We start from the raw sequence: 27,252 nt of genomic DNA on the forward strand, positions 1-27,252 counted from the left end.
GATCAAGTAGTGTAGGCCAAGGTTTAGCCGTCATTGTCTGACCTAGCCTAACCCATTGTAATACTTGAACCAGCTGAGTAAATTGGTATTTATGTGGGAAATTTAAAATACAAATTTCTGTGCCTTACATATATTACCCCTTAGATCATCAATATGCCTGCATGTTTTATACTTCATGCAAATACCTAATGTTACGGAGTATAGTCATGTTTTAAGATCATAATAGAAAGTGGCAATTTTGATAAAGGCCACATTGCGTGGTTGAAAGGTCATTATCTGTTTTCTGCATTCCAATTAAAGTCTGCTATATCCGGTTTCTTATATCTAGAAAGTGGCAGATTGTGACACTAAGACAAATTAAACATTTCTTAAAATAAGACATGGCATAACTTTATTTTATTTTTTTTATTAAAAATAATCATTCAGCGCACTAACGATAGTGCCAATACACAGGGACCTGTCAGACACAAAATATCCAAATAAGGTACAAATGTAAAATTTTCTGGGGGAAGGGGAGGCTGTTTCCCTGAGAGCTGATATATTTGGGGTGTCATCATCCTCCCCAACCTGCACCTGCAACTACTATGCAGGACATTGCTCTGTTATCATAGAATCTGCAGAGCAACCTCTTAATATACAAACTTCAGTGCATTTCCCCATAAAAGCACATTTAACCATCTTTCCTTTCATAATAAAACATGCAGAATATTGCTGCTTAACCAAACTTGTTAAAATCTGCATAAACCACCCCACTATAGAGAACCCTCTTCACTACACCCAGTTTATTGGTTTTCATTCATACTATATGCTGGGAAGTCTGTAGAAGACCACTTTGCTGTGGGCAGGTCTGTCCTGAATTCATTACAGTAAACCTGCGAAAAAGCAATTGTTCAACACCTTTTTTTGGAGTCTTACCCTTCCCCCTCATCCCCAGTTTCCCATTAAAATATCCCCCCCCTCCCTCCCTAGGTCAATCCAACTTGCGTTGGTTTCCGGGATTATATTTCCCGGCACTCCCCCCATTTTGCTGGCTGCGTGGTGGCTTTCGGCGTCCTGCAGCTGGAGGGCGAAGGTAGAAGAGGAAGAGATGATGGTAACAATGGTGGTGCATGGCAAACCTCAGGAATCCATCTTAAAAGAAGGGGCACAAAAAATGTATACTAATAAGAATTCATTATAATATTATTTATTGCACACATAATTATGTTCTATATGCACATCCTCATTTTCATACAATGGTTTAGCACTCCCTGGGTATAATGATATCAAAACCAGAAGTAAGTCAATGGCCACTTTCCTTTTTGAATCAACATTTAGCAATGTCTCCATAAATTGTAAGTAAGGAGAGAAAGTATTTACAAATAAAAATTGCAGTTTGTACTATTTATATTCCTGATACGGTTTCCTCATGGCTTTCAGTTTAAAAATAAAATAAAATAAAAATCCTAATTTGCCAGGGGAACACAAGTCTGCAAAAGCTTACCTGCCTCTATCCCAGCTACTATGTTTGTTTCTCTTGTATTTGTATTTACTTTGTATCACACAGCCTGGTTACAATGCTGCTGCCCATCCCATGTGTTCCCTATTAAGGGTTAATAAGTATATAGGGGTGTATATAAAAAATACCCCTTTCTGTCTCATTAGAGATATCTTTGCCAGAAGCTCAAGGAAGCAGGCTGAAGGGTCAGTGTTAGGACCCGCTTAGGGGGGGTCTGCCTTGACGTTGGCAGGCGGGCATTCCCTCCAATGGCCATTGGAGCAACTAAATGACCTCCATTTGTCTAAATATACATAAGGATTAAGGAGAAAGCGCAGGTAACGTTTTTCTTTTCTCTTGTAACATAGCTCACTGGCCAATATAAAGTGCAGGGCTTACGGTTATTCAAGCTATTGATGTTGCTTAGCAACTGAAAAATACAGTGAGCTCAATTTTATTTGTGTACCTTCATGGGCACCTAATCTATCAAAACTAAAACTCCTAGTTACTATACAGCAATTATCTCGAGCTGTATGTGTGAAGGCAAGTATCCTATTCTGTGCCTTCGCAGGCACCCATCATCTTGATTGAGATAAGTTCCTAGAGTGGAGACAGCTCCTACCTGGATTGATTTTCTAGAAGTGATGGCTCGGTATACCTGCGGCTTCACAAAATATAATATAAATGTTAAGCTTAAATGTGCCGATAGTAAGGCAAGATCATTGCAGGAGTTCGAGAACTCAAATTTTGGGGATGCCGAGGTAAGTAGCTTCCTGAGCCGAGCCCAAACGTGCGTTTTGCCAGGCAGGCTCTTCAGGGGAGATGAGTGAAGGTAGGACTCAAAAGCGGTTCATATAAAATCGGACTGAAATAATTAGATTGGTTTAATCCCAATGACCAATCACTGTGTTTAAAAGGTGACTAGCAGTTAGGTTAGCCAATAGCAAGTTTCGAGAGGTGGAGACAGTATGTGGACCTCATTAGCATATTGGTTTTCAAGTCTGTCCAATGGGGATGTTTGATTTGTCAGTACAGAGAAAAGAGAAAATACATTAACACTTTGTAAGGAGAATTTTACAGCATGTGAGTGATCATTGAACTATGATCAGAATGTCCGGTCTAAGCAGAAAGTTAGACCGGACATATAGAGATTATAGAACCAAAATAGCAGAGAAAAAGGAAAAATCCCCTAAGGGGTATTCCTGTGCTGGCAATGAAGCAACAATGACACTTAAAGTAACAATAACAATTGCCTACATGTCCTAGGGAGTATAGCGTGGATGTTAGAGGGAAAAGAAAAAAAAAATCAGAAAATCAAAATTATATAATGATAATAAGGGAACAAGAGTGATTAGGGGCGATTAGCTCGTCGTTATTCTCCTCACTTCACTACTGCACTTATGCACTTAATGCACTCAAGAATATCTACTTGCACCATGGGTTTCTAGACCCATTCTTTATTATTTTTTAGTGCTAAATCCTAGCGAGCAAGCTCAAGCTGATTAGGCAGGTGGCTCCTTTAGATACCCAGATTCAGACTGAGTTTAGAACACCCTCGAAGGTGTTTTCAGGAGACTAGGGACTAGTATAGAGGTTTTTCTAGTAGAAGATTTATATATTTTTATTTTATTATTTTTTCCTCATTTTCACTACTTCATTCCTCTACTAGCCTAGCACTTGGCAATAACTCACTCTAGATACCATAGGTTTGTCTGCTATATTGAGATAGAGAGCAATCTATCTCTCCTCTAAAGCAACAATTACTGGGTCTTCCGTATCCCCTGCCTGCAGCTATATATGGATATAGGGATAAGCCCGTGTCTCTTTGTTATCAATTAAAGATTCAATAAAGATTTATCACTACTATTAGTGTAACAAAGGACACAATATCGAGGCAATATACTCTTGCTCTCTTACTATCATTATATAAATTTTGATTTTCTGAGGGCACCACATCGAGGCAATACTCTTGTTCCCTTATTATCATTATATAATTTTGATTTTCTGATTTTTTTCTTTTCCCTCTAACATCCACGCTATACTCCCTAGGACATGTAGGCAATTGTTATTGTTACTTTAAGTGTCATTGTTGCTTCATTGCCAGCACAGGAATACCCCTTAGGGGATTTTTCCTTTTTCTCTGCAATTTTGGTTCATTAATCTATTTGGGTACAAGCCCTTTGGTGGGAACTGGCACCACCACCTGACCACACTTCCTTGTCTTCCCTGCCCTCTTGATTCCACCTTTGAGGACAGTTGGCAAAGACAGGGCAGTAACTGTTTACCTATAATATAGAGATTATATCTCTAGCATGGTTGTTCTTATCTGTTAATAATTGAGGTATAATTACATTTCTCATTTAGTCCCAAGGGGGCTATGTTGTCATCTCTGTAAACAGTCTGGCTGATTGCCAGTACCAGTGAACTTTATTTAACTAGAGCATATTTGTATATGTAACCCCCCCTCGCTCCCCCCTTTTCCATAGTTACATAGCTACATAGCTGAAAAGAGACTTGCGTCCATCAAGTTCAGCCTTCCTCACATATATGTTTTTGCTGTTGATCCAAAAGAAGGCAAAAAACCTAGTCTACACAAAGTCTGCCTGTATACTTAAAAACAGAACGACTGTTTATGTGAAAAAATATGTATACCCCCTACCCCCCTTCCCCCCTTCCCCATCACCCATGTTTATGCACATACAACAAAATAAACAAAACTTAAATCTGAAAAACAGAACATGTCCAGAAGCCCACTTTTGCACATGTTCATAATAAGGTATACATCATAAATGGAAGATATATTTTGGTGGTAGGAAGATGCTGTCCTATTTAGATCAAATTCACTGTTGTTCCCAGTCTTTTAGGCTGTGTGTGAGAAGCTAACTTACTAGTTACGCTGCAATGGTGAAATATAAAAAAAAAATTATATATAAAAGAAAAAAAATAAGCATAAAAGATGCATTTCTTCGACTTTCAAAATGCGCTTTTTTTTGTGTATTGCAAATTCTCAAAGAAACAAAGTAAAAATAAAACCCAGATCCAGACAGAATTCACATACACAAATACTGAATGATTACTATCATGGTCATCAACCTGTTGTTTTAAACACCAATTACTCACCACAGGTCAAACCACATGGCTCTGTATGGGTCAACAATTCTGTGTACACCTTGCCACTGTCTGCAGGGGGAGTGCCAAGGAGAGAGCGCAGGATTGAGGAGAATCCATCAGAAGACAGGAGGAAGCATCCATCAGAATCACAGACAGCAAACAGCTTAAAAAGGAAGAGGAGGAATAATTATGGGAGGTGGACACAACAACAAACCTCCTCCTGTACTATATGTCCCAAAAGAAGAGTGCCAAATAGAATAATTACATCAAATGCAAGCTTTGCCAGTTCTTCTGCAGAACGTGTGGCGTCCTGGGCAGCCAGTACCAAGGAGACCTCCCGAAAATCAATCATTCCTGCAGCATCCTTTGTTGGGAGAGAAAGGGGACAAATTAGTAACACACTAATAACTAAATTGCTCACAACAGAAGAAACTACCCAGTTATTGGAATTCTTATATAGGTAAAATGTTTCAAGTCTTCAAATGAACAAAATTTAAGGGGATAGAGATGACAATGACATAACCTCACTGTTCTTCCCATGGAACTTCTTTATTATTTACTCACATACTCCTACTTCCAGTCTTTAGAGGTCAGTCTTTATTTTTAGAGCAGGGGTTCCCAACGAATCCATACAATTCAGTGCCCCAGGAGGTACACAAAACGTTTCTGGTAATGGCGGCGGTGCGCACAGGTTGGAAACCTCAGGCTGAGTCTATTGGGTGGCCCATACCCTTAGGGCCATCCAATACACGTGCCTTCAGGGGCCCAGTCGCTCGCTCACTGTGGCGCTTTAATAGCACGACCAGACCCCTGTGTTAATGCAGCCAGAGCTGGGAAGTAGTAACAGCATGGAACTGCTTCCTCCCAGCCCACACATTGAGCAAGCCTTGCAGGAGAGAGGTGGGGCGGATTGGGCCCTTAACTCCTACCACACCTAGCCAGTCAAAAGGTAGGAAACAGACATGTATGTGTTTTTGTATGTCAGGGTGTATTTCTGCATGTGTGACAGATTGTAGCAGGGAGAGCCTGGGTCAGAGGAGAGACAGGGAGAGCCTAGGGCATTTGAAATAAGTGCAACTATATTAATTACAAACATTTTGCGAATATGAGAAGTACAATTTATGGAAATAGGCTGTTAAGGGGTTCTCAAGTGAAAAAAGGTTGGGAACCACGGTTTTCGAGGACAGCTTTTATTTGTGACAGCTTGCAGCACCAATGCAAATGTAATGGCACCAATTGGTATTGCAAACACAAAATTAAAAACGAACAGCAGCATCAAGTTTAATAGTATAAGTAGATCAAGTTCTTTTAACCCCTTAAGGACACATGACATGCTATGATTCCTTTTTATTCCAGCAGTTTGGTCCTTAAGGGGTTAATATACTTACAAAAACAAGAGCCAAAACAAAATCTAGAATGAACACATTTTTAAAGGACAGAAAGGGCTTTCTTTTAATATCCTATATGTATACCCAATATTAATTGTAAATAAAAACAAAACAAAAAAAAAAAAAACACAACACAACTCTCTTCCCCTCCTCCCTCCAAAACAACAAACATTTTTGCTTTTTATAATTTTTTACATATCCAGTGCAACTATATATGAAGAGCTCAAAATAGATTCACAGTGGTTTGCCTCATATGTCTAATATCTAAATTAGATCTTGGTAGCGATTGCTAACCCTATACAATCCCCACTCCAAACTATACAACCTCATCTCGAATCCTGCGCTTACACTAACCATATACACGCCTTAACCTTACCTCATTGACACAGTATTTACCCTACCATAAATATCTACTGCCAACACTTGGCTTTCCAAAATAATACATTAGAGAGCGGTATGTTGGCGCCATCTCATGGCAGTTTTCAGCAACACAGGGATATTCCTGTAATGCTGAAAATCAGTCTTGATTTTCAGCAATACCCAGCATTTCTGCAGCACTAAGCAATGGAGCACAGTTTTCCACAAAGCAAGGGTTGTAATTCAAAAAGGACCAATGCCCAAAACTAACCATGGAATTGTAAAGTTTCAATTATACCGAAATATACGGAATTACTAAATAAGTTGTGGTAAGAGCAAAACAGGATTTAAAAATAAAATAAAAAAGCTCCCCAGAGAATATTGTAAATACAAAAATGAATTGTTAATCTTCATCTGCGTATTTCAAACAGGTCCTTGGAAGTCTCAAACAGGATACCCATCTGTATTCAATTAAATTACATTGGGAAGTATATAGAAACTTACCTTTAAAGGGACAATATTGTCACCAGAATAACTACGGCTTAATGTAGTTGTTCTGGTGAAAATAATTATTCCCTGCAGGTGGTATCATGCAAACACTGCATTTTCAGAGAAAAGGCAGTGTGTTTACATTGCCCCATAGGGACACCTCCAGTGGCCACTCCTCCGATGGCCACTGGAGGTACTTCCTGGGGCAGTGCTGCACAGTGTGAACGCCTCCACACTGCATGCATTGATATGCTGAATTTCCCTCAGAGATGCATTGATTCAATGCATCTCTATGAGGAGGTGCTGACTGGCCCCGCCCCCATCCACCTCCTAGCTGATTTCATAGAAAACAAAAATCAGATGTCAGCAAGGAGGCAGATCTCTGGGTGGGTGGACCTGCACTGTGGAGGAAGTAAGACAAGTTTATTACTCTTGCGACCCGTTTTTTTGTTCTCCATAAGTTTAAAGGGTAATCCAGACGTGGACCCCTTGCCCACGGTGCCTAGAGAGATATTAGCTATGCCTCACTGATGATGCCTAACAAGGCTGAAACGATCGTTTGGGGTTGCTGTATCTCTCGTGCAGAGGGAACTTGCGGCATTTCGGATCTGGTCTGCCCGTATGGGTGGGACCAGTCTGATATGCTTCAGATATGTTCTCTCTGTAATGGCACAAGATGAGCAAAAACCAGCTTGAGACCTGAGCGGGGACCCACCAAAGGGCAGGCTATTTCAGTTGCTGTCCGTCCTCCGAATACTCTTGCAACCGTTTTTTGCTCTCCACAAGTTTATTACCTTTTAAGGGAGTTAATGTGGGGGGGGGGGAGGGGGGTGGGAGGGGCATGTCACCTATATGGTGGTTTTAGCACTTTAGTGTTACTTTAAAAGTTCCCTGCAGATGTTTAGAAGCAATTCATTTTGCTTTATGGGGTATATTTTGTCTAACAGAGGTTTATGGGATTATTAGTTAATCCTGCAAGTGCACTTTGAGTAAACATTAAGGATAGCAGCCATACTCTGTGGACACAGGATACATACAACACTACAAAATGTACAATAAAGCAAATCTGTGACTTTAATTTATAATGGCTCTTTAAATAGAGACTGCCTTGAAAAAAAACTGCTTTCCACACAAACTCAGGACACCTGATATACGAAGTCCATGGTTTGGTAATGTTCCTACCTTGTTAAAGTAGCTGAATACACGAGAGATAACATCACTCTGCCTTATGTCCAACTTCTCTGCCAGCTCATCCAATCCCACACGAGAGCACACTCCTTCCAGGCAGAGATCTATCAGGCCTTGCACGCTGTCAAAGGAGAACCTGGGGACAAAGAACATGCATTGCACGGTTTAGAGTCAGTAACTCCTCTACTCATCACTTTCAATCCCCTAGGATCATTTAAAACTTTAAATTAAGGCTTTAAACTTGCCTACTACCTACACTTAATATTTTTAGAAAAAAAGTCCACACTAACAGGATACTGTAGTTTTGTTTACAGCTCAATAAATATCTAATGGATTTAAAACACTGATGTATATCAGGTTAGAATACATATGCATACATATATACATCCATTAGAGGAGTAGACATTTTCTTGGTTAAAGGAACACTATGGTCACCTAAATTACTTTAGCCAAATAAAGCAGTTTTAGTGTATAGATCATTCCCCTGCAATTTCACTGCCATTTAGGAGTTAAATCACTTTGTTTCTGTTTATGCAGCCCTAGCCACACCTCCCCTGGCTATGATTGACAGAGGGAAAATTGAACTTTAAATCACATACAGGAGGCTCTTGCAGGGTCTAGCAAGCTATTAACATAGCAGGGGATAAGAAAATCTTAATTAAACAGAACTTGCAATAAAGAAAGCCTAAATAGGGCTCTCTTTACAGGAAGTGTTTATGGAAGGCTGTGCAAGTCGTCATATGCAGGGAGGTGTGACTAGGGTTCATGAACAAAGTGATTTAACTCCTAAATGGCAGAGAATTGAGCAGTGAGGCTGCAGGGGCATGTTCTATACACCAAAACTGCTTCATTAAGCTAAAGTTGTTCAGGTGACCAGAGTGTCCCTTTAAGAGAAAAATGTGGTGAAACTTTGTATATTCACATGTGTACTATACTATTCATTATCCAATCAAAGTGAATAAGAGGCAGACAGAAGTAACAAAACCACCATTCACCAACACTGACTGTGTCAGATAATTATGCTCGTACCCTTGATCACATGCACAGAAATGCTAAGGAATCCGACAACGGAACAGTGCTTTGCAGTTTAATGCCTCATGTTTTACATCATTACTTTAGTAAGAGATAAAAAGTAGGACTTATTTAAAAATATTTCTCAGGGCTCCTGAACATTACCTCAGAAGAAAACACACCGGCCGTTTTGTAATACATTAAGTAGCAATATTGCTAAACTTTAATATTTAATAGTCCATTAGTAAACGGACTAAAAATATTACCCTAACTAATGCTTCCTGAATATACTGAAATAGCTTCAAGGTTTTCTGCACCAAGTCGGTGCATGTGCTTCTGGACCCGACAGTCATTACCAGTAATACATTCAAACTTCTTTCAAATCGTGGACAGCACGGTACAATTCAACAAACTCTTCTAGAAGCAACCCAAAACATAATCTTCTGCTCTCTACAGAAATTCAATCATTGCAAAATCAAAAACCATCTATATGCAAGTGGTTTGTACATCAAAAACAGGACCTAATACAAGTAATGTAAGTCATTTAGCAATTAATAGATAATTATCATACTCTGTAAATACAATGTGAGCAGGATATGACTTTGCTGGAGAATAATTTACATCGGAGGACTGGACACTCAAATGGCAGATGAAATTGAATGTAGAAAATACATGAAATAGTCAATGTGCAATGTCACTCAGCACTTGCTGAAGTTATTTAGATAGTGTCATTTATAAACAGGGGCATTCATTGTCGAGATGAAAATTTAATTTTATCTCTTTATAAATCAAGGATAAGACCACACCTTAAATATGCGGTGCAATTTTGGTACCTGTTGTAAAGAAGGATATTATGGCAATAGAAAAAGTGGGCAGGCAGGCTACAAAACTAATAAAAGGAATGAAACATTTTACCTACAAAGAAAGGTCAACAAATTTAAACGTCTTTAGTTTGGAAAAACGGCACCTCAGAGGGGATATGATAGCAATACACCAATATATCAGAGGCCATTACAAACCATTGTCTGGAAATCTATTCATAAACAGGACTATACATAGGACATGCGTTTATACTGGAAGAAAGGAGATTTAGTCTAAGGCAAAGGAAAGTTTTTTTTTTTTTTTTTAAAGTAAGAATAAAGATGTGGAATTCCCTGTCTGAAGATGTGGTTTTTATGAGAGTCTGTACAGATGTTTAGACAGCAATTGGATGAATACTTGTAAAAAACATAAATTCAGGGTTATATTTTTTTTAATTTGTGGGGCAATTCAGGAGCAATGAGAAATTTATTTCCAAAATTGGAAAGAGATTCAAATAATTATTTTTGCGTTCTTTTCGATCAACAGCAAAAACAGACGTGAGACGCAGAACTTTTTTCAGCTATTTAACTATGTAAGATATGACTTGGTGGAGACTTCCAAACACTCAAGCTTGACTCACTCACCCAGCTTTCTTGAGGATTTTACCGATTTCCCAGATCTTGGGATCCACTGCCACCTTCAGGTGCCCAATGGGAGTTACAGGTGTATCACCCATTAATTCAAATTCTGTTGCTGGTTTACCAAGTGCTCTAATAAAGAAAGAAACCCGGTGGATGTCACTACATTAACCATACTTTATGCATAAAAGCTAAATAAAAACAGCAAACACACACTCAGTTGATCACCACTACAAGAAACTACTGTTCTAGCTCAAACTCAAGTATATGGCATTTCAGCAAGTCACTCTGCTATGCAATCCCAGTGTTATTCCTGACTTACTCGGCCATTATCTTCTGCACATTGTTGGCATAAAGTACAGGGTCTGCCTTCTCGTCAGGTGATGGGTTATAAACAGGAAGGAACTGCAATAAGAAATTTACACATAGAACCAATGTGATTGCTGGAAACAATCAGGCAAAAGCCATTCACAGAAACAAAAGAGCAGATCTCACCTCTATTTCCAGGTTGATGAAGAACTGAGACATAGTGAGCCAGAGAACCTTAAGTCTGAAGAAAGAGGGAGAAAATAATCGAATGGAACATGCATCACTTGACGTTTGTTTGTTTTTTTTAAACAGAAAACAATATTAATTATGCAAAACAAAATAAAGCAAGAAAAACGTTGAAAGTATGCAATAAACGTTTATAAACTTACTATAAACTTGGTCAGATTACATTGTTGGACACGCCTCTCAGCTACGGGAGTTTCTTCAGCCTCACCCCACACTCCCTCTTACCCACCCTTCTCAGTTTTAGTTCAGTCTACCAATGACAGAAACAGGGCATCATAGTGCAGAAGAAAGAGAGAAACCTGACACCGGAGCATGCTCTGCATGATCCTGATCAGACTCCCTCTCTTCTCCCCCTGTCAGGATGTTGCAAGGTGAGGAAATCTTCCAATTGCACATGTGTAAATCAAATGCACATTTCCAGCATTCCTAGGGATAGGACACGGATTGATTAGATCAGTCCCCCCCCCCCTCCCTCCCGCCAGGAGTGGGTGTGAAAAGCATAATGAAAAAGAAGCAGGTAGACATAAATCGACTCAAAGTGATGCATGAACCTTTAAAGAAAATCAGAAAACAAACGAGTGCATGGTTTTTATGAATTAATTGACAAGGGAAATTGAACTGATATGAAACAATTTAACCCCTTCACTACAGAGATCTTTCACGCACACTAGGATTTACTTACACTCCATTCCCTTTCCATGTCCAAACTGTTGCAGGCTGCAGAGAAAACAAAACAAAATACAAACACATTATTTGCAAGATAAATAAGTGCAGGGAAGGAGACCGCTAGTAAATAATGAGGGATGCTTCTGTGCAAGAATCCTGTACATTAGAACCCTTGCAAGATAAGAAAGAACTTGTCTCAATCAAGCTTTTTAAAGCGGTACGATCATTTCAGGTTTCTCCATTACAGTTTTCCAGTTTCCTCATTTCCCTTGTATCTTATGGATTACAGTCCCCTATATGACTTGACCCCTCCTGCTAGGATGTCTGCAGTTTGTCCTTCTGTGTATGCACAGAACATATCACCTTTTCAACCCTGTGAGGGGACTACATTAAGTAAATCTACACACTTTTGACTGATGGGTTGTGGGTAATTTCATTTGACAAAAATGAAACCTTGCTTAAAAAGATCACTCCACTGCAGCATAACCCTGTACCATTTTAGCCACACTCCCTCTTTACACACATTTTTAATACATACTCAGAACCTGAGCTGCTCACATCACTCCGTCCCATACCAATCACTATCATTTTATTATTTGTATTCATTCCCCTTAAGCACAGCTTTCAAATACTATACAGGTAAAAAGGATATATATTGGCTGTGAGTGAGGAGTCAAGTAAGCAGCTCCACTCATAATGGAGGATAAGCACTCAAAATGTGTCCAATAAAGATTTTGTTTTGTGAAAAGAGGAAACGTTGGTTAAAAAAAATAAAAAAAAATTAAACATCGACAGACGAATATCGATGCACAAGAGAAAGCCAATTTTTTTATTTATTTTTTAACTATTAGTACTTTTTTGTCGTAACAAGTCCAGTTTGCTTAGAACCGACAAGAGCATGACCTGCTTGCCCGGCCCTGACTGGTTTCTAAATTAGTACCCTCTAAAACATATCATTTAGTTTAAAAACTACGGAATTCTCAAAAAGGATTTTGAGTAAAATCTAGGTTATGTCCCTAAAAGAGTACAGGGCTGGTGGAAATAATAATCTGTATCTAAAAAGGTTATTGCTTGACCACAACTCCCTGTTTAGTATTCCAGTGAGTTAGGCCAATGGATATCAAACACATCTTTATAACATAAAAATAGGATAAAAATGGAATGGCAACCATGAAAAAAAAGAAAAAAAAAACAGTTGGAACCAACTGACAGCATTGCAGGTGTCATTCCACATAATCCTGATAATAAGAGTGAGTGTGTGTGTGTGTATATATATTATACACACACACACACTATAAAACTATTTACATTTACATTTACATGATGGTGCTCGAGATGTTGGAGCTAAACTGCAGCTCTCCACCTGCTGATCTAAAAACGTACAATTCTTAACCATCCTTTGACCTGTTATGTAGTAAAACTGTGTGGAGCAACCATATTTGATAGCTAAACATCTTTGGGCACATGGCATATAGCAAAATTAACAGTTAAAATACTGCTAAGCAACAAAGCCTGGCTGACAGCATATGGCAATCTATATAAAAGAGTGATTATATACAAATTCTATGTCGTACGGGAGATGTCTTGAATCTTCACTGAATAAAAGATTATCCCATGGGCCAACTAGCGCACTTTACAGCTAATCTACAGCGATGCCTAGTGGCAAATCCTGCAGTGAATGTACTTTGTGAACAGACCTGACATAGTGAACACAACTGAAAATAGACAGTACAACCAAACAGCATAATGGGATATTTTCATGACTAGAACAGGTTGTCCAAATCTGGATTGTTTACATTAAGATGCACACTCCAGGCAAAATAATTAAATTAAATTCAGAATTTTATTGAGCTAGAGATATAATGTATTCAAACTCAATTCATAGTAACATTTGTATGTGTGTACGGTGAAGTGCATGGGCAGTTACATCCAGGTAACACTGCCAAGAATGCTGCAAATTATGCAAAAATTAGGGAGCGCTTTAATGTCATATCAGACATACAAAGAATTTATTTCTCCAATATACTACATAACACCTGCTATAAATGCACAATTAAATACTGTGGCGAAACCAACTTCGCCACTGTGAACTGGAGAAGCCTGGTTGCTAGCCTCCTGCCCTGCGACTATGGCCCCTGGACATATTGTACTGGAAAAACTATATTTGGGCATGTAATAATGTATATCACTGCTACTGGGCCTTTAAGGGCCATCCGTGGATCTATGGGGACTTTTGGGATACTGTACCTTTAAGACTGTGGAGCGTAGTACAGTAATCCTGCCTTTAATACTTTAATGTCATGTATGTATTTTTGTATGCAGTTAACCTGGGTTATATATATATATGCAGCATTCATCTGATTGTTCGGTAGAATCACTCCATTCATTGTATCGAGGAAACTACCGAACAACCAGACCACCCAGGACTAAGTGTGCCTCCAATTACCGTTTGCAACAATGTTGCAAACGGGTAATTGGCAATCAGTGCAGTGTGGTCTTTGTCCTCTGGGTGGCCGCCATTCAGGAAACTAACACGTGGCGGCGGCCATCTTTAACTACCGAACAGCGGTGTTTTGCCGTCGAGCGTCTGGAACTAAAATCGGACACTCGACTAGGCAAACACCGCTGAGACCTCCAGACTTCCAGGATTTCGTGGGGAAACTACCGAACGGCCCGCCGTTCGGTAGAAAGAAACGTACGAACTAGGGGATTCATGCTAATCCCCCTTAGTCTCTATAACACCAGTAATTCGTCTGTTTCATTCACTTGTTTGTGACCGACCGCAGGGCCAAAATGCATGGAACTGTTTTCGGATACTTTACCCATGCGGTCGGTCAATACTTTAAAGTCCCATAACTCCCGAACCGTTTATCCGAATGGGCTGATTTTAACATATGTTGTCCTTCCAGACTAGGGCTATCTGGAGATATTGGATTTGTGGATGTACCCCAAGTATTTAGGGTACATCCAAAACTTGGGTAAAACTATGTCCCTGTTAATTGTGTTAACAGATATGTTGGAGGGAGGAGATGTGTGGGTTGTACCTTAAACTGGATTGGTGTACTGTAAACCCCTCCCTTGCATGGGAGAATCTCATAAGCCTGTGTGTGAATAAATCAGGGTTGTTGCTGTTTAACCCTGAAGCTAGAGTGTGTCTCTTTCTTGGGGGGAAAGGGGACTGTATGCCGACTGCCAGGAGTGTAAGCTGTTCATTTGGCTTTTCCTGTTCGGCTGCTTCCAGGGTTAGTGTGTCTGCTGTTCGAGAGTTGGTGAATTCGTGCAGTTTGGGAGTTCGGGAAGTTGGTGCTTATGGTAGCTGCTGGTCTATCTAAAGGGGATTATCGCCTAAACGGATTTTTCCCCTTTTATGCTGAAACGGTCCGTTACAAATACCTATACTACACTAAAACAATAATAAAATAAAAAATAAAAAAAAACACGACATGTGCAGTAGTTTAATTTTGGTTGGTGAATCGTAGGAGATTATAAAAACAGGGAAGTATTTAAAAACCATAGGGCACCAATGGGGACATCCTCTTAAAAGTTATAAGGAGGATTTCTGGGTATTTATTCTTCACACCCACATGAGATCCATTGTTTAAATGGATGGTGGTTTGTTCAACACTAAAGTACTTGCATGCAATAAGGTAAATCTACGCCTTAGAGAGACAATTCAAAAACAGAAAGCTAGACAAGTGATGAAGACAAGATTTTCAGACTCCGGCAGCCTCTCTCACTGCCAGGACTCACCAATTTGTTAGGATATCTCATAAGCACTGGTTGGACAGGCACTCCAGCCACAAAGGCACCTAGAACACAAACCATAACTCAGGCATGCTGGGAAAAACCACAAAATAAGATACTAAGCATTTTATGCATATATAGCACAAAAAAACCATTGTATGTTAAACCATACTTTGATTCTAACTGTATATCAGCCTATCCCCACGAAAAGGTGCTATTCATGATGAGCATGAAATGGTTGTTTGTAGGAGTGACCCATCAATTTCTTACCTGGCTTAAACTTCAGCAACACCTGTCCATTACCATTAGTTCCTTCAGGAAAAAACAGCAGCTGCAGAAACAACAAGTCCAAATGAGATAGATGACAGATATGGGGAATAACAAACACAAGTGGAGGGGCAGCAAAGTTAAGACTTTTAAAGAATATAAGGAGATCAGACACTAAAACAAACAAATTGTGATTGTGTATTCAATTAGGTTGACAATTTATTTCCCTTTAATATTTAAGCCCAGATTGTTAAATAAAATTTAAAAAAAAAAAAAAAGTTTCCTTGTAGATTGTTTTGGCTCCCCCTCACCTCCCGGTGCACTCCCAGACAAGCAAGCAGAATTATCCTCACAGACAATTACATATTCCCAGACACATGTGCACAGAGATAAACTCACTCAGACACGCCAACAGATACATATTCCCAAATAAACTCCAACATGCATTTGTAGACACACGCTGCCAAATAGACCGATATAATAAGATCCATTTTTAGCATTCTCTCTCAAATAGTGGGAATAGTTGACATAGGGTATTTTTTTGCCTTTTCATGCAATCATTTGTATGGGAAACGTCATGATAATCTGTTAAAACTTGTCTAAACGAGATAAAACAGTTAGTGAGCAAAAATGCAGCGTTAAAAATGGCTTTGTCACCGTGTCATGTCTTTAAATATTTTCCAAACCCTCCAATAGTGCCTGCTCCACTGGCAGTGAGGCGCATGTAAAGGCGCCTTCATCCAGCTGGACTTCTTTAGCTCCTGGCGCTTCATCTATCAGAAGTTAACATCAGTGTTGTACTCTCACATGTGCTAGATTACTGCTCTCTGAAGGATCTTACAAGAATCTCCATAGGCAGTGCCCTTTTCCCTACATTAGTCACTAGCGATGGTTTGGGGGTGGGGATTAGGCATACGGAACATACCAAGACATACTTTGTATATCTTTTAACTGCATTGGATTTTATCTTTAGGAAACACCTTTTCACCCCTCCATTCAAATGAAAAAGAAACTAATGTTGATTTTCACAGATATATGTACCGGTAACTAAATTAACAGGTACATGACTGTATAAGATTTCATCTAAACATTGTGCTAGCAAATGTACATATTGGAAGAAAACCCCTATGTAAAAGTAGGTCTCTCGCATTAGGAGTCAAATCTTTTGTATATACTATGGCGACTATTTGACTGACATGGAAGAGCAGAAAAGACCAACCACAGGCGGTCTTCTCTCCAAAGCACAGCAACCACAGCATATGTGCTGAAGTTGCTAGAGAAACTCCATAACCGACAGCACTAGCGTTTTCTAGAGAGTATAGGAATGGAGGGACTGACAGGCTTGACCTGTTTGGTGAACTTTCCTCAGCAGAACAAATGAAATATGGGATCTGCATGTAGGTATTACATGAAGAATGACACCCACGAAGATGATGAAATGCCAGCGTTGGCATTTCATCATACTCACCATACCATGTCAGGTATGGTGAGTGATTTCCTTTACATTGAATGAATACAAAATGTATCAGTGTAAAAGAGAAATTGCTCTACAGGTTCACTTTAAGATGACATTACCACTTTAATGAATGAGGTAAAATAAGGTAGAAGTGGAACAACGACGTAGACAAGTATAGACAGAATCATGGCACTTTAAAGACAAAAACAAATATTCCTGATATCATGCACAACCTACCTGAGGCCAGTTCCCATTCGATGTGGCTCTTCTCTTCACCTCCTCCACCACTTTTTTCCGTGAGGCACGATCATGTCTGGACACCATAATGGACTGATTAAATCGAAGCAGAGCTGTGGGAGAGTAGTAAATGTGCACAGGGATACAGAAAATTCAATTAGACAACAGATCTGTCTTGGTTTCTACATATTATATCCTATACTTCCAAATAAAGCAAGGCCCCTTCTCCAAGTGCTAGAAATCTACTCACCTCCAATCACTGGGATCTTGAGGTTCTCCACTCTGGACACAACGGATGGGAGGTCACAGACCACAGTAACAATGGGATCAAAGAAAGTGGAGTGAGGAGCTACAACCAGAAGTGGGGCCTCAGAGCTGGGTGCGCGACGGCCACGGATGGTGATCCAGTGGAAGCCACACATGAAGAACATAGTGCGGCTCAGAAGGTAAATCAGGTGATGTAGGATGCTGTGTGTACAAGGGAGGAGACACATGGCATGGGAAGTGAAGGGAGAGATGGGTAGAAATGAACATGTTGCACCATAATGATGAACAAATAACTCTATCCACTTCTACTTTGACAAAAATAAATAAATAAATAAAATAAAAATCACCTTCACATACCCCTTTCAAAATAATACCCCATTTGCTTCTCCCATTCTAAAACTGGTTTGAAACTTACGTGCGACGGTGACGAATTGATCGACTAAGCTCTTCTTCTGTGAGCCCAGCTACTCTTAATGCAGCAATTGGCCACATAAGAAAGAGGAAGATGGATGCCAGCAGAAAACGCAAAGGGAAGAGAATCACACCTAGGACGTAGAACTAAAAGATAAAACAGAGGGTGGTTCATGAACAACATGGCTGAAAACTTACCAAGAGAAAGCATTCTGAGTAATTATGTAGAACATTTCCCTGTTTCTTAGGGAACAAGTGTCAACACGTACAAATTTATTTAAAACTATATATATATATATATATATATATATATATATAAACATTTTTTTACATAAACAATTACACAGCTACCCATTTAGCTCAGAATACGTACCTCACTGCATGGTACCGTTTGTTATATCATCTGGAATTAAATAAGCACGGACTTTATTGAAGGGACAATAGCCACCATAACCACTACAACACCTTTTGGAACAATTAATAAGGTTTCAAACTGGCATGGTTAGTATGGCAGTGCAGAAGTAGTGGCTATGGTGTTTAGATTATCCTTTACAAAGAGTGGTCTTTAACAGCCTCCCAGTTGACATGGAACCCCAAATGATCATTTCGTCCTGACACTTGTGCATAGGAGCCATCTGCTGTCTATCCTAACTTTTAGGGATGCATGGAAGTCTTTGAGGTCTCTCAAAGTACATGCATATGACGCAATAGGCTGTACATTAGTCCTGTGTAGGGGTCAAATTATGGCCATACTTAAGTGGAAAAATATGACAGTCAAATGTATCAGACAACACTGCCTGCTTTCTGCTACAATAAAGAACACAGTAGAACATTCATAGGGAAAAAAGTACACCCTCTTTGAACTCTGTGATTTTACATATTAGGACATAATCATCTGTTCCTTTACGGGTCTCAAAATTAGGTAAATATAACACATGATATTACACCGTCATGATTAATTTGACAAAAAGAAAGCCAAAATGGAGAAACCATGTGTGAATACCTAAATACACTTTATTATTCAATAGCTTTTAGAACCACCTTAAACAGCAATAACCTTAAGTTATCATTATCTGTATGACTTTTTCAGTCTCTCACATAGTTGTGGAGGAATTTTGACCCACTCTTCTTTACAAGGTTGCTTCAGATCATTGAGGTTTGCTGGCAGTTGTTTATTCACAGCTCTCTTAAGGTCCTGCAACAGCATTTCAAATCGGGTTAAAGGTCTGTACTTTGACTGGGCCATTGCAAGACCCTGATTTAATTTTTTTAGGCCATTCTGTAATAGATTTGCTGGTGTGCTTGGGATCACTGTCCTGTTGCATGACTCAATTTCAGACAAGATTTAGCTGTCGGACAGATGGCCTCACATTTGACTCTAGATAGCATATTTTGGTATACAGAGGAGTTCATGGTCGACTCAATGACCTCAAGGTTCCCAGGTCCTGTGGCTGCAAAACAAGCCCAAATCAAGTAGTCTCCATCACCATGCTTGACAGCTGGTATGAGGTGTTTGTGCGGATATGCCGTGTTTGACAAAAACCAAACATCTGCACATTGGTCTAGCCTCTGGCCCGAGACCCTGCCAAGAGAAGTTGGAGGGTCCACAGAAACACAGCGATGGAGTCCCACCGAGCCTGGGCTCTGAAGGGTTAGGAGCTCTGGCACAGCAGCCTAACACCTACATACAAGAGGACCAGCTATTTTCCCAGTACCACAGAGGGACGAGCAATAATCTCACCTGGAATAGTGCTGGACTGAATGACATTGCAGCTCTAAGTCTGCCCTCTGTGGCTGTCTAACAGAGAGCCACTGGGGGAGCTTCCGGATTCGTTACAGACTTTTGGTCCGTTATCTGACGCTGGATGTCCTCACAGACCTTTAGCCTCAGATTTTTCCCATAGGAAAGCATTGAATAATACGGTCCTATGGGGAGGTCTAATGCGCACGGCCATTGCCATGCACATTAAGCCTCCCCCGCCGGCAGGGGAGGAGCGTTGGTGGAGCCTGATCCATCGCCGAGGGACATCGGTGCTGGATAGTGAATACAATGTTGAACAAAAATCTGAACACCAGTCAAGCCATAAGCAGGGGCGGACTGACCGGTCGGGCACTTCGGACATGGTCCGAGGGCCCGGCCGGGAGGGGGGCCCGGCCGCCCCTTTAAATGCTGCAGCCGCCTGAGCGCTCTCTTAAGAGCCTCAGGTGGCTGCAGCTTCTCACCTTCCCTCCCCGTAGCGTGGCAGAGCTGCTGTGTGGTCCGCGGTGCCCGGCCGGAGTGATAGGAAGGTGCACACTGAGCACCTTCCTATCACTCCGGCCGGGACCGCGGACCACACAGCAGCTCGGCCACGCTACGGGGAGGGGAGGGGAGGTGAGAAGAAGGAGGGAGGGGGTGAGAAGAAGGAGGGAGGGGGGGGATGAGAAGAAGGAGGGAGGGGGGGGGATGAGAAGAAGGAGGGGAGGGGGGATGAGAAGAAGGAGGGAGGGGGGGATGAGAAGAAGGAGGGGGGGGGGATGAGAAGAAAGGAGGGGGGGGGATGAGAAGAAGAGGGAGGGGGGGGGATGAGAAGAAAGAGGGAGGGGGGAGATGAGAAGAAAGAGGGAGGGGGGATGAGAAGAAAGAGGGAGGGGGGGGGATGAGAAGAAAGAGGGAGGGGGGGATGAGAAGAAAGAGGGAGGGGGATGAGAAGAAAGAGGGAGGGGGGATGAGAAGAAAGAGGGAGGGGGGATGAGAAGAAAGAGGGAGGGGGGATGAGAAGAAAGAGGGAGGGGGGGATGAGAAGAGGAGGGAGGGGGGATGAGAAGAGGGAGGGAGGGGGGATGAGAAGAGGGAGGGAGGGGGGGATGAGAAGAGGGAGGGAGGGGGGATGAGAAGAGGGAGGGAGGGGGGATGAGAAGAGGGAGGGGGGATGAGAAGAGGGAGGGGGGGATGAGAAGAAGAGGGAGGGGGGGGATGAGAAGAAAGAGGGAGGGGGGGGATGAGAAGAAAGAGGGAGGGGGGATGAGAAGAAAGAGGGAGGGGGGGATGAGAGAAAGAGGGAGGGGGATGAGAAGAGGGAGGGGGATGAGAAGAGGGAGGGGGGATGAGAAGAGGAGAGGGGGGATGAGAAGAAAGAGGGAGGGGGGATGAGAAGAAAGAGGGAGGGGGGGATGAGAAGAAAGAGGGAGGGGGGATGAGAAGAAAGAGGGAGGGGGGATGAGAAGAAAGAGGGAGGGGGGATGAGAAGAAAGAGGGAGGGGGGATGAGAAGAAAGAGGGAGGGGGGATGAGAAGAAAGAGGGAGGGGTGAGAAGAAAGAGGGAGGGGGTGGAGAAGAAAGAGGGAGGGAGGAGGGGGTGAGAAGAAAGAGGGAGGAGGGGGGATGAGACGAAAGAGGGAGGAGGGGGGATGAGACGAAAGAGGGAGGGGGTGAGACGAAAGAGGGAGGGGGTGAGACGAAAGAGGGAGGGGTGAGAAGAGGGAGGGAGGGGATGAGAAGAAAGAGGGAGGGGGTGAGAAGAAAGAGGGAGGGGTGAGAAGAAAGAGGGAAGGGGGATGAGAAGAAAGAGGGAAGGGGGATGAGAAGAAAGAGGAAGGGGGGATGAGAAGAAAGAGGAAGGGGGGGATGAGAAGAAAGAGGGAGGGGGGATGAGAAGAAAGAGGGAGGGGGGGATGAGAAGAAAGAGGGAGGGGGGATGAGAAGAAAGAGGGAGGGGGGATGAGAAGAAAGAGGGAGGGGATGAGAAGAAAGAGGGAGGGGGATGAGAAGAAAGAGGGGGGGATGAGAAGAAAGAGGGGGGGATGAGAAGAAAGAGGGAGGGGGTGAGAAGAAAGAGGGAAGGGGGATGAGAAGAAAGAGGGAAGGGGGATGAGAAGAAAGAGGGAAGGGGGATGAGAAGAAAGAGGAAGGGGGATGAGAAGAAAGAGGGAGGGGGGGATGAGAAGAAAGAGGGAGGGGGGATGAGAAGAAAGAGGGAGGGGGGGATGAGAAGAAAGAGGGAGGGGGATGAGAAGAAAGAGGGGGGGATGAGAAGAAAGAGGGGGGGATGAGAAGAAAGAGGGGGGATGAGAAGAAAGAGGGGGGGATGAGAAGAAAGAGGGAGGGGGTGAGAAGAAAGAGGGAAGGGGGATGAGAAGAAAGAGGGAAGGGGGATGAGAAGAAAGAGGGAAGGGGGATGAGAAGAAAGAGGAAGGGGGGATGAGAAGAAAGAGGGAGGGGGTGAGAAGAGGGAGGGAGGGGATGAGAAGAAAGAGGGAGGGGGTGAGAAGAAAGAGGGATGGGGATGAGAAGAAAGAGGAAGGGGGGATGAGAAGAAAGAGGAAGGGGGGGATGAGAAGAAAGAGGAAGGGGGGGATGAGAAGAAAGAGGGAGGGGGGATGAGAAGAAAGAGGGAGGGGGGATGAGAAGAAAGAGGGAGGGGGGATGAGAAGAAAGAGGGAGGGGGGATGAGAAGAAAGGAAGGGGGGGATGAGAAGAAAGAGGGAGGGGGGATGAGAAGAAAGAGGGAGGGGGGGATGAGAAGAAAGAGGGAGGGGGGATGAGAAGAAAGAGGGAGGGGGATGAGAAGAAAGAGGGGGGGATGAGAAGAAAGAGGGAGGGGGTGAGAAGAAAGAGGGAGGGGGTGAGAAGAAAGAGGGAAGGGGGATGAGAAGAAAGAGGGAAGGGGGATGAGAAGAAAGAGGGAAGGGGGATGAGAAGAAAGAGGGAAGGGGGATGAGAAGAAAGAGGAAGGGGGGATGAGAAGAAAGAGGAAGGGGGGATGAGAAGAAAGAGGGAGGGGGGATGAGAAGAAAGAGGGAGGGGGGATGAGAAGAAAGAGGGAGGGGGGATGAGAAGAAAGAGGGAGGGGGGATGAGAAGAAAGAGGGGGGGATGAGAAGAAAGAGGGGGGGATGAGAAGAAAGAGGGAGGGGGTGAGAAGAAAGAGGGAAGGGGGATGAGAAGAAAGAGGGAAGGGGGATGAGAAGAAAGAGGGAAGGGGGATGAGAAGAAAGAGGGAAGGGGGATGAGAAGAAAGAGGGAAGGGGGATGAGAAGAAAGAGGAAGGGGGGATGAGAAGAAAGAGGGAGGGGGTGAGAAGAGGGAGGGAGGGGATGAGAAGAAAGAGGGAGGGGGTGAGAAGAAAGAGGGATGGGGATGAGAAGAAAGAGGAAGGGGGGGATGAGAAGAAAGAGGAAGGGGGGGATGAGAAGAAAGAGGGGGGGGGATGAGAAGAAAGAGGGAGGGGGTGAGAAGAAAGAGGGAAGGGGGATGAGAAGAAAGAGGGAAGGGGGATGAGAAGAAAGAGGGAAGGGGGATGAGAAGAAAGAGGAAGGGGGGATGAGAAGAAAGAGGAAGGGGGGGATGAGAAGAAAGAGGGGGGGATGAGACGAAAGAGGGAGGGGGTGAGAAGAGGGAGGGAGGGGATGAGAAGAAAGAGGGAGGGGGTGAGAAGAAAGAGGGATGGGGATGAGAAGAAAGAGGAAGGGGGGGATGAGAAGAAAGAGGGGGGGGTGAGAAGAAAGAGGGAGGGGGGATGAGAAGAAAGAGGGAGGGGGGGATGAGAAGAAAGAGGGAGGGGGGGATGAGAAGAAAGAGGGAGGGGGGATGAGAAGAAAGAGGGAGGGGGGATGAGAAGAAAGAGGGAGGGGGGATGAGAAGAAAGAGGGAGGGGGATGAGAAGAAAGAGGGAGGGGGTGAGAAGAAAGAGGGAGGGGGTGAGAAGAAAGAGGGAGGGGGTGAGAAGAAAGAGGGAGGGGGAGGGAGTAAGAAGAGGGGGGAGGGGAGTAAGAAGAGGGGGGAGGGGAGTAAGAAGAGGGGGGAGGGGAGTAAGAAGAGGGAGGAGTAAGAAGAGGGAGGAGTAAGAAGAAGGGGAGGGGGGAGTAAGAAGAGGGGGAGAGTAAGAAGGGGGGTAAGAAGAGAGTGAGGGGGGAGTAAGAGGAGGGCAATTTCCCCCTCCCCTGTCCGCAGGCACCGTGCGGGCAGCCTGCAGGGGAGGGAGGAAGAGAGGACCCGGGAGCTCAGTCTTCAGCTCCTCTGGGTCCTTCTTGCGCGAGCACAGATCGTTGCCGCGGTTACCACGGCAACGTTACGGCTCTTACGAGAGTAAACTCTAGCCCTGGAGCTACGGGCTAGAGTTCACTCTCAACACTGTGACCACCAGGGATTCCTGGTGGTCGCAGTGGTGAGAGTGAACTCTAGCCCCATAAACACACTGCCCCCACACACCATACACATTCACACACTGCCCCCCATACACACACCATACACATTTACACACATTGCCTCACACACACACACACACACACACACATACACTGCCCACCCATACACACATTGCCCCACACACCCTACACATTCACCCACTACACCCCCTCACACACACTGAACGTTTCACACACACTGCACCCCTTACACATTGCACCACTGCTCCTATACCCTACTACAGCCTCATATCCCAGCAGACCCCAGGTAAGTTGTCAAACTGTTCTTAAACGGTTTGACTACTTACTCTGAAAGGGGGGCCCGGCCCTCCTGGCACCATAACGACTACACAGAGCAGTAGTGGTTATTGTGCATGGATTATTTCTTTAAATAATCTACAAGTGCCCCAGTAGCCAGCCAGCCAGCCCACAGGCCACCAGTTAGGCTTACAGCCAGCAAACCACAGCCTGCCAACCAGCAAGCCACAGCCTGCCAGCCGCAGCCAGCAAGCCAACAGCCTGCCAGCCACAGCCAGCAAGCCCACAGCCTGCCGGCAGTAGCCAACAGCCTGCCAGCCGCAGCCAGCAAGCCCACAGCCTGCCAGCAAGCCCACAGCCTGCCAGCAAGCCCACAGCCTGCCAGCAAGCCCACAGCCTGCCAGCAAGCCCACAGCCTGCCAGACGCAGCCAGTAAGCCCACCAGCCAGCAACAGTAATTAAGGTAAGAGGAGCCAACTTGGCCTAGGTATCAGCAAGCTATGTTGTGTTGCTATATTGTGAATAGGAACCAGAGTGTTGGAGAGACCCCCCTCCAGGCCCCATTAGACTCCATTGTAGTCTCTAATGGGACCTGGGGGAAATTCTTTCTAACACACCCTCTAAAGGACACGGAGATAGCCTCTGCTAGAATGCTCCCCCCCTCCATGGCCCATTAGCCCTCAATTGTAATCTCTACTGGAGCCTGGAGGCGACTGTTTCCAGCAGGGACACTGAGATGGCCTCTGTTAGAAAGACCCCCTTCCAAGCCTATTAGACTCCATTGTAGTCTCTAATAGGGCCTGGAGGGGATTCTTTCTAACACACTCTCTAAAGGACACTGAGATAGCCTCTGCTAGAAAGACCCCCTTCCATGGCCCATTAGCCCTCAATTGTAGTCTCTACTGGGGCCTCGAAGGGATTATTGCACTTTTGTTCCTTGTGTCTAAAGATTGTGTAGGGTGTGGCTGGAGGCGGTGCATGGAGGCGGGACATGGGTGGCGTTTGCTGCGGAGTATGGGTGGGGCCTGTAAGGGGGCCCTTGATTTATTTTGCCCGGGGGCCCTGAGGGTTCTCAGTCCGCCCCTGGCCATAAGATTTGCTTTTCCCACAGTGGGAAAAGCAAGTCTTATGGCTTGACAGGTGTGCAGATTTTTGTTCAACATTGTATTAATATATATATATATATATATATATATATATATATATATATATATATATATATATATATATATATATATATATATATATAAAAAGATTTGCTAAAAAATAAAATCATAAACGTGTTCAGTTAACAGTAGATTTGTGTAGAAATAGTTTATTTTTTAAAAATGTACAGAATATCGGTAAGTTATCAGCCTATACGTTCACAGATTATCAGCATCGGCCCCAAAAAAAAAAAAAGAAAGAAAAAAAAAAAAAAAAAAAAAAAAGCCAAAAACAATATCGGTCGATCCCTAGTTAAAACACCTCAGCTCTCTATGGGTCTGCCGGTGCCTGCTCCGCCCTCCTGGTGACATCAGAATTGCAGATTTTTAGCCAATCCAATGCTATCAGCAAGGGGGTGGGGCCAATAGACGTTTTGTCCAATCAGCACCTCCACATAGAGATGCATTGCATCAATGCATCTATGAGGAAAATTCAATGTCCCTGTGGCGAAACCAGCTTCGCCACTGTGAACTGGAGAGGCCTGGCTGCTAGCCTCCTGCCCTGCGACTATGGCCCCTGGACATATTGTACTGGAAAAACTATATTTGGGCATGTAATAATGTATATTACTGCTACTGGGCCTTTAAGGGCCATCCGTGGATCTATGGGGACTTTTGGGATACTGTACCTTTAAGACTGTGGAGCGTAGTACAGTAATCCTGCCTTTAATACTTTAATGTCATGTATGTATTTTTGTATGCAGTTAACCTGGGTTATATATATATATGCAGCATTCATCTGATTGTTCGGTAGAATCACTCCATTCATTGTATTGAGGAAACTACCGAACAACCAGACCACCCAGGACTAAGTGTGCCTCCAATTACCGTTTGCAACAATGTTGCAAACGGGTAATTGGCAATCAGTGTAATGTATTCTTTGTCCTCTGGGTGGCCACCATTCGGGAAACAAACACGTGGCGGCGGCCATCTTAAACTACCGAACAGCGGTGTTTTGCCGTCGAGTGTCTGGAACTAAAATCGGACACTTGACTAGGCAAACACCGCTGAGACCTCCATACTTCCAGAAATTCGTATAAAAACTACCGAATGACCAGCCGTTCGGTAGAAAGAACCCCACAAACAAGGGAATTCATTCAAACCCTCTCCAGGCTCTATAACACAGGCAATTCGTCTGTTTTCATTCCCTTGTTTGTGACCGACCGCAGGGCCAAAATGCATGGAACTGTTTTCGGATACTTTACCCATGCGGTCGGTCAAATCTTTGGAACCTCATATCTCCCGAACCATTCATCCGAATGACCTGATTCTTGGATATGTTGTCCCCCTGTTTTGGAGGTGTAGCATATGTATTTGGGGTACATCCAGGAATTGGGGGAAAGGGTGTACGGTATAATTATGTTAAGTACTAATCTAAGGGGAGGAAATGTGGGGGAGGTACATCCATGTGATTGGTTAAATTCATCCTCCCCCTGGGAGTGTCCTGTATGTACTTGTTTGTAATAAAAGCCAGACTGGGTGTCCCAGTCCGGAGTTCTTGCTTAACCCTCAAAGCGATGTGTCGTCTCGGTCTTTGGGGGAATGGGATTGTATGCTGACTG

At 43.3% G+C, this 27,252-nt stretch overlaps 1 protein-coding gene across 1 annotated transcript in view; it reads right to left on the reverse strand.

The window, feature by feature from the left end:
- Positions 1-374: 374 nt before the first annotated feature.
- LPCAT4 (lysophosphatidylcholine acyltransferase 4) overlaps positions 375-27,252 on the reverse strand; it is a 40,749-nt gene continuing 13,871 nt past the window's right edge. Inside the window, exons 2-14 of the mRNA XM_063454815.1 lie at positions 18,068-18,210; positions 17,636-17,853; positions 17,386-17,498; positions 15,696-15,756; positions 15,432-15,490; positions 11,698-11,732; positions 10,956-11,010; positions 10,783-10,865; positions 10,467-10,592; positions 8,005-8,146; positions 4,854-4,952; positions 4,598-4,751; positions 375-1,131 (exon numbers count right to left, since the gene is read on the reverse strand). Of these exons, the coding sequence (XP_063310885.1) occupies positions 971-1,131; positions 4,598-4,751; positions 4,854-4,952; positions 8,005-8,146; positions 10,467-10,592; positions 10,783-10,865; positions 10,956-11,010; positions 11,698-11,732; positions 15,432-15,490; positions 15,696-15,756; positions 17,386-17,498; positions 17,636-17,853; positions 18,068-18,210 (1,449 nt within the window). The 3' untranslated portion in view covers positions 375-970. The remainder of the gene's footprint in view (positions 1,132-4,597; positions 4,752-4,853; positions 4,953-8,004; positions 8,147-10,466; positions 10,593-10,782; positions 10,866-10,955; positions 11,011-11,697; positions 11,733-15,431; positions 15,491-15,695; positions 15,757-17,385; positions 17,499-17,635; positions 17,854-18,067; positions 18,211-27,252) is intronic.

This window comes from Pelobates fuscus, chromosome 5 (genome assembly GCF_036172605.1).
Source record: "Pelobates fuscus isolate aPelFus1 chromosome 5, aPelFus1.pri, whole genome shotgun sequence".
NCBI lineage: Eukaryota > Metazoa > Chordata > Amphibia > Anura > Pelobatidae > Pelobates > Pelobates fuscus.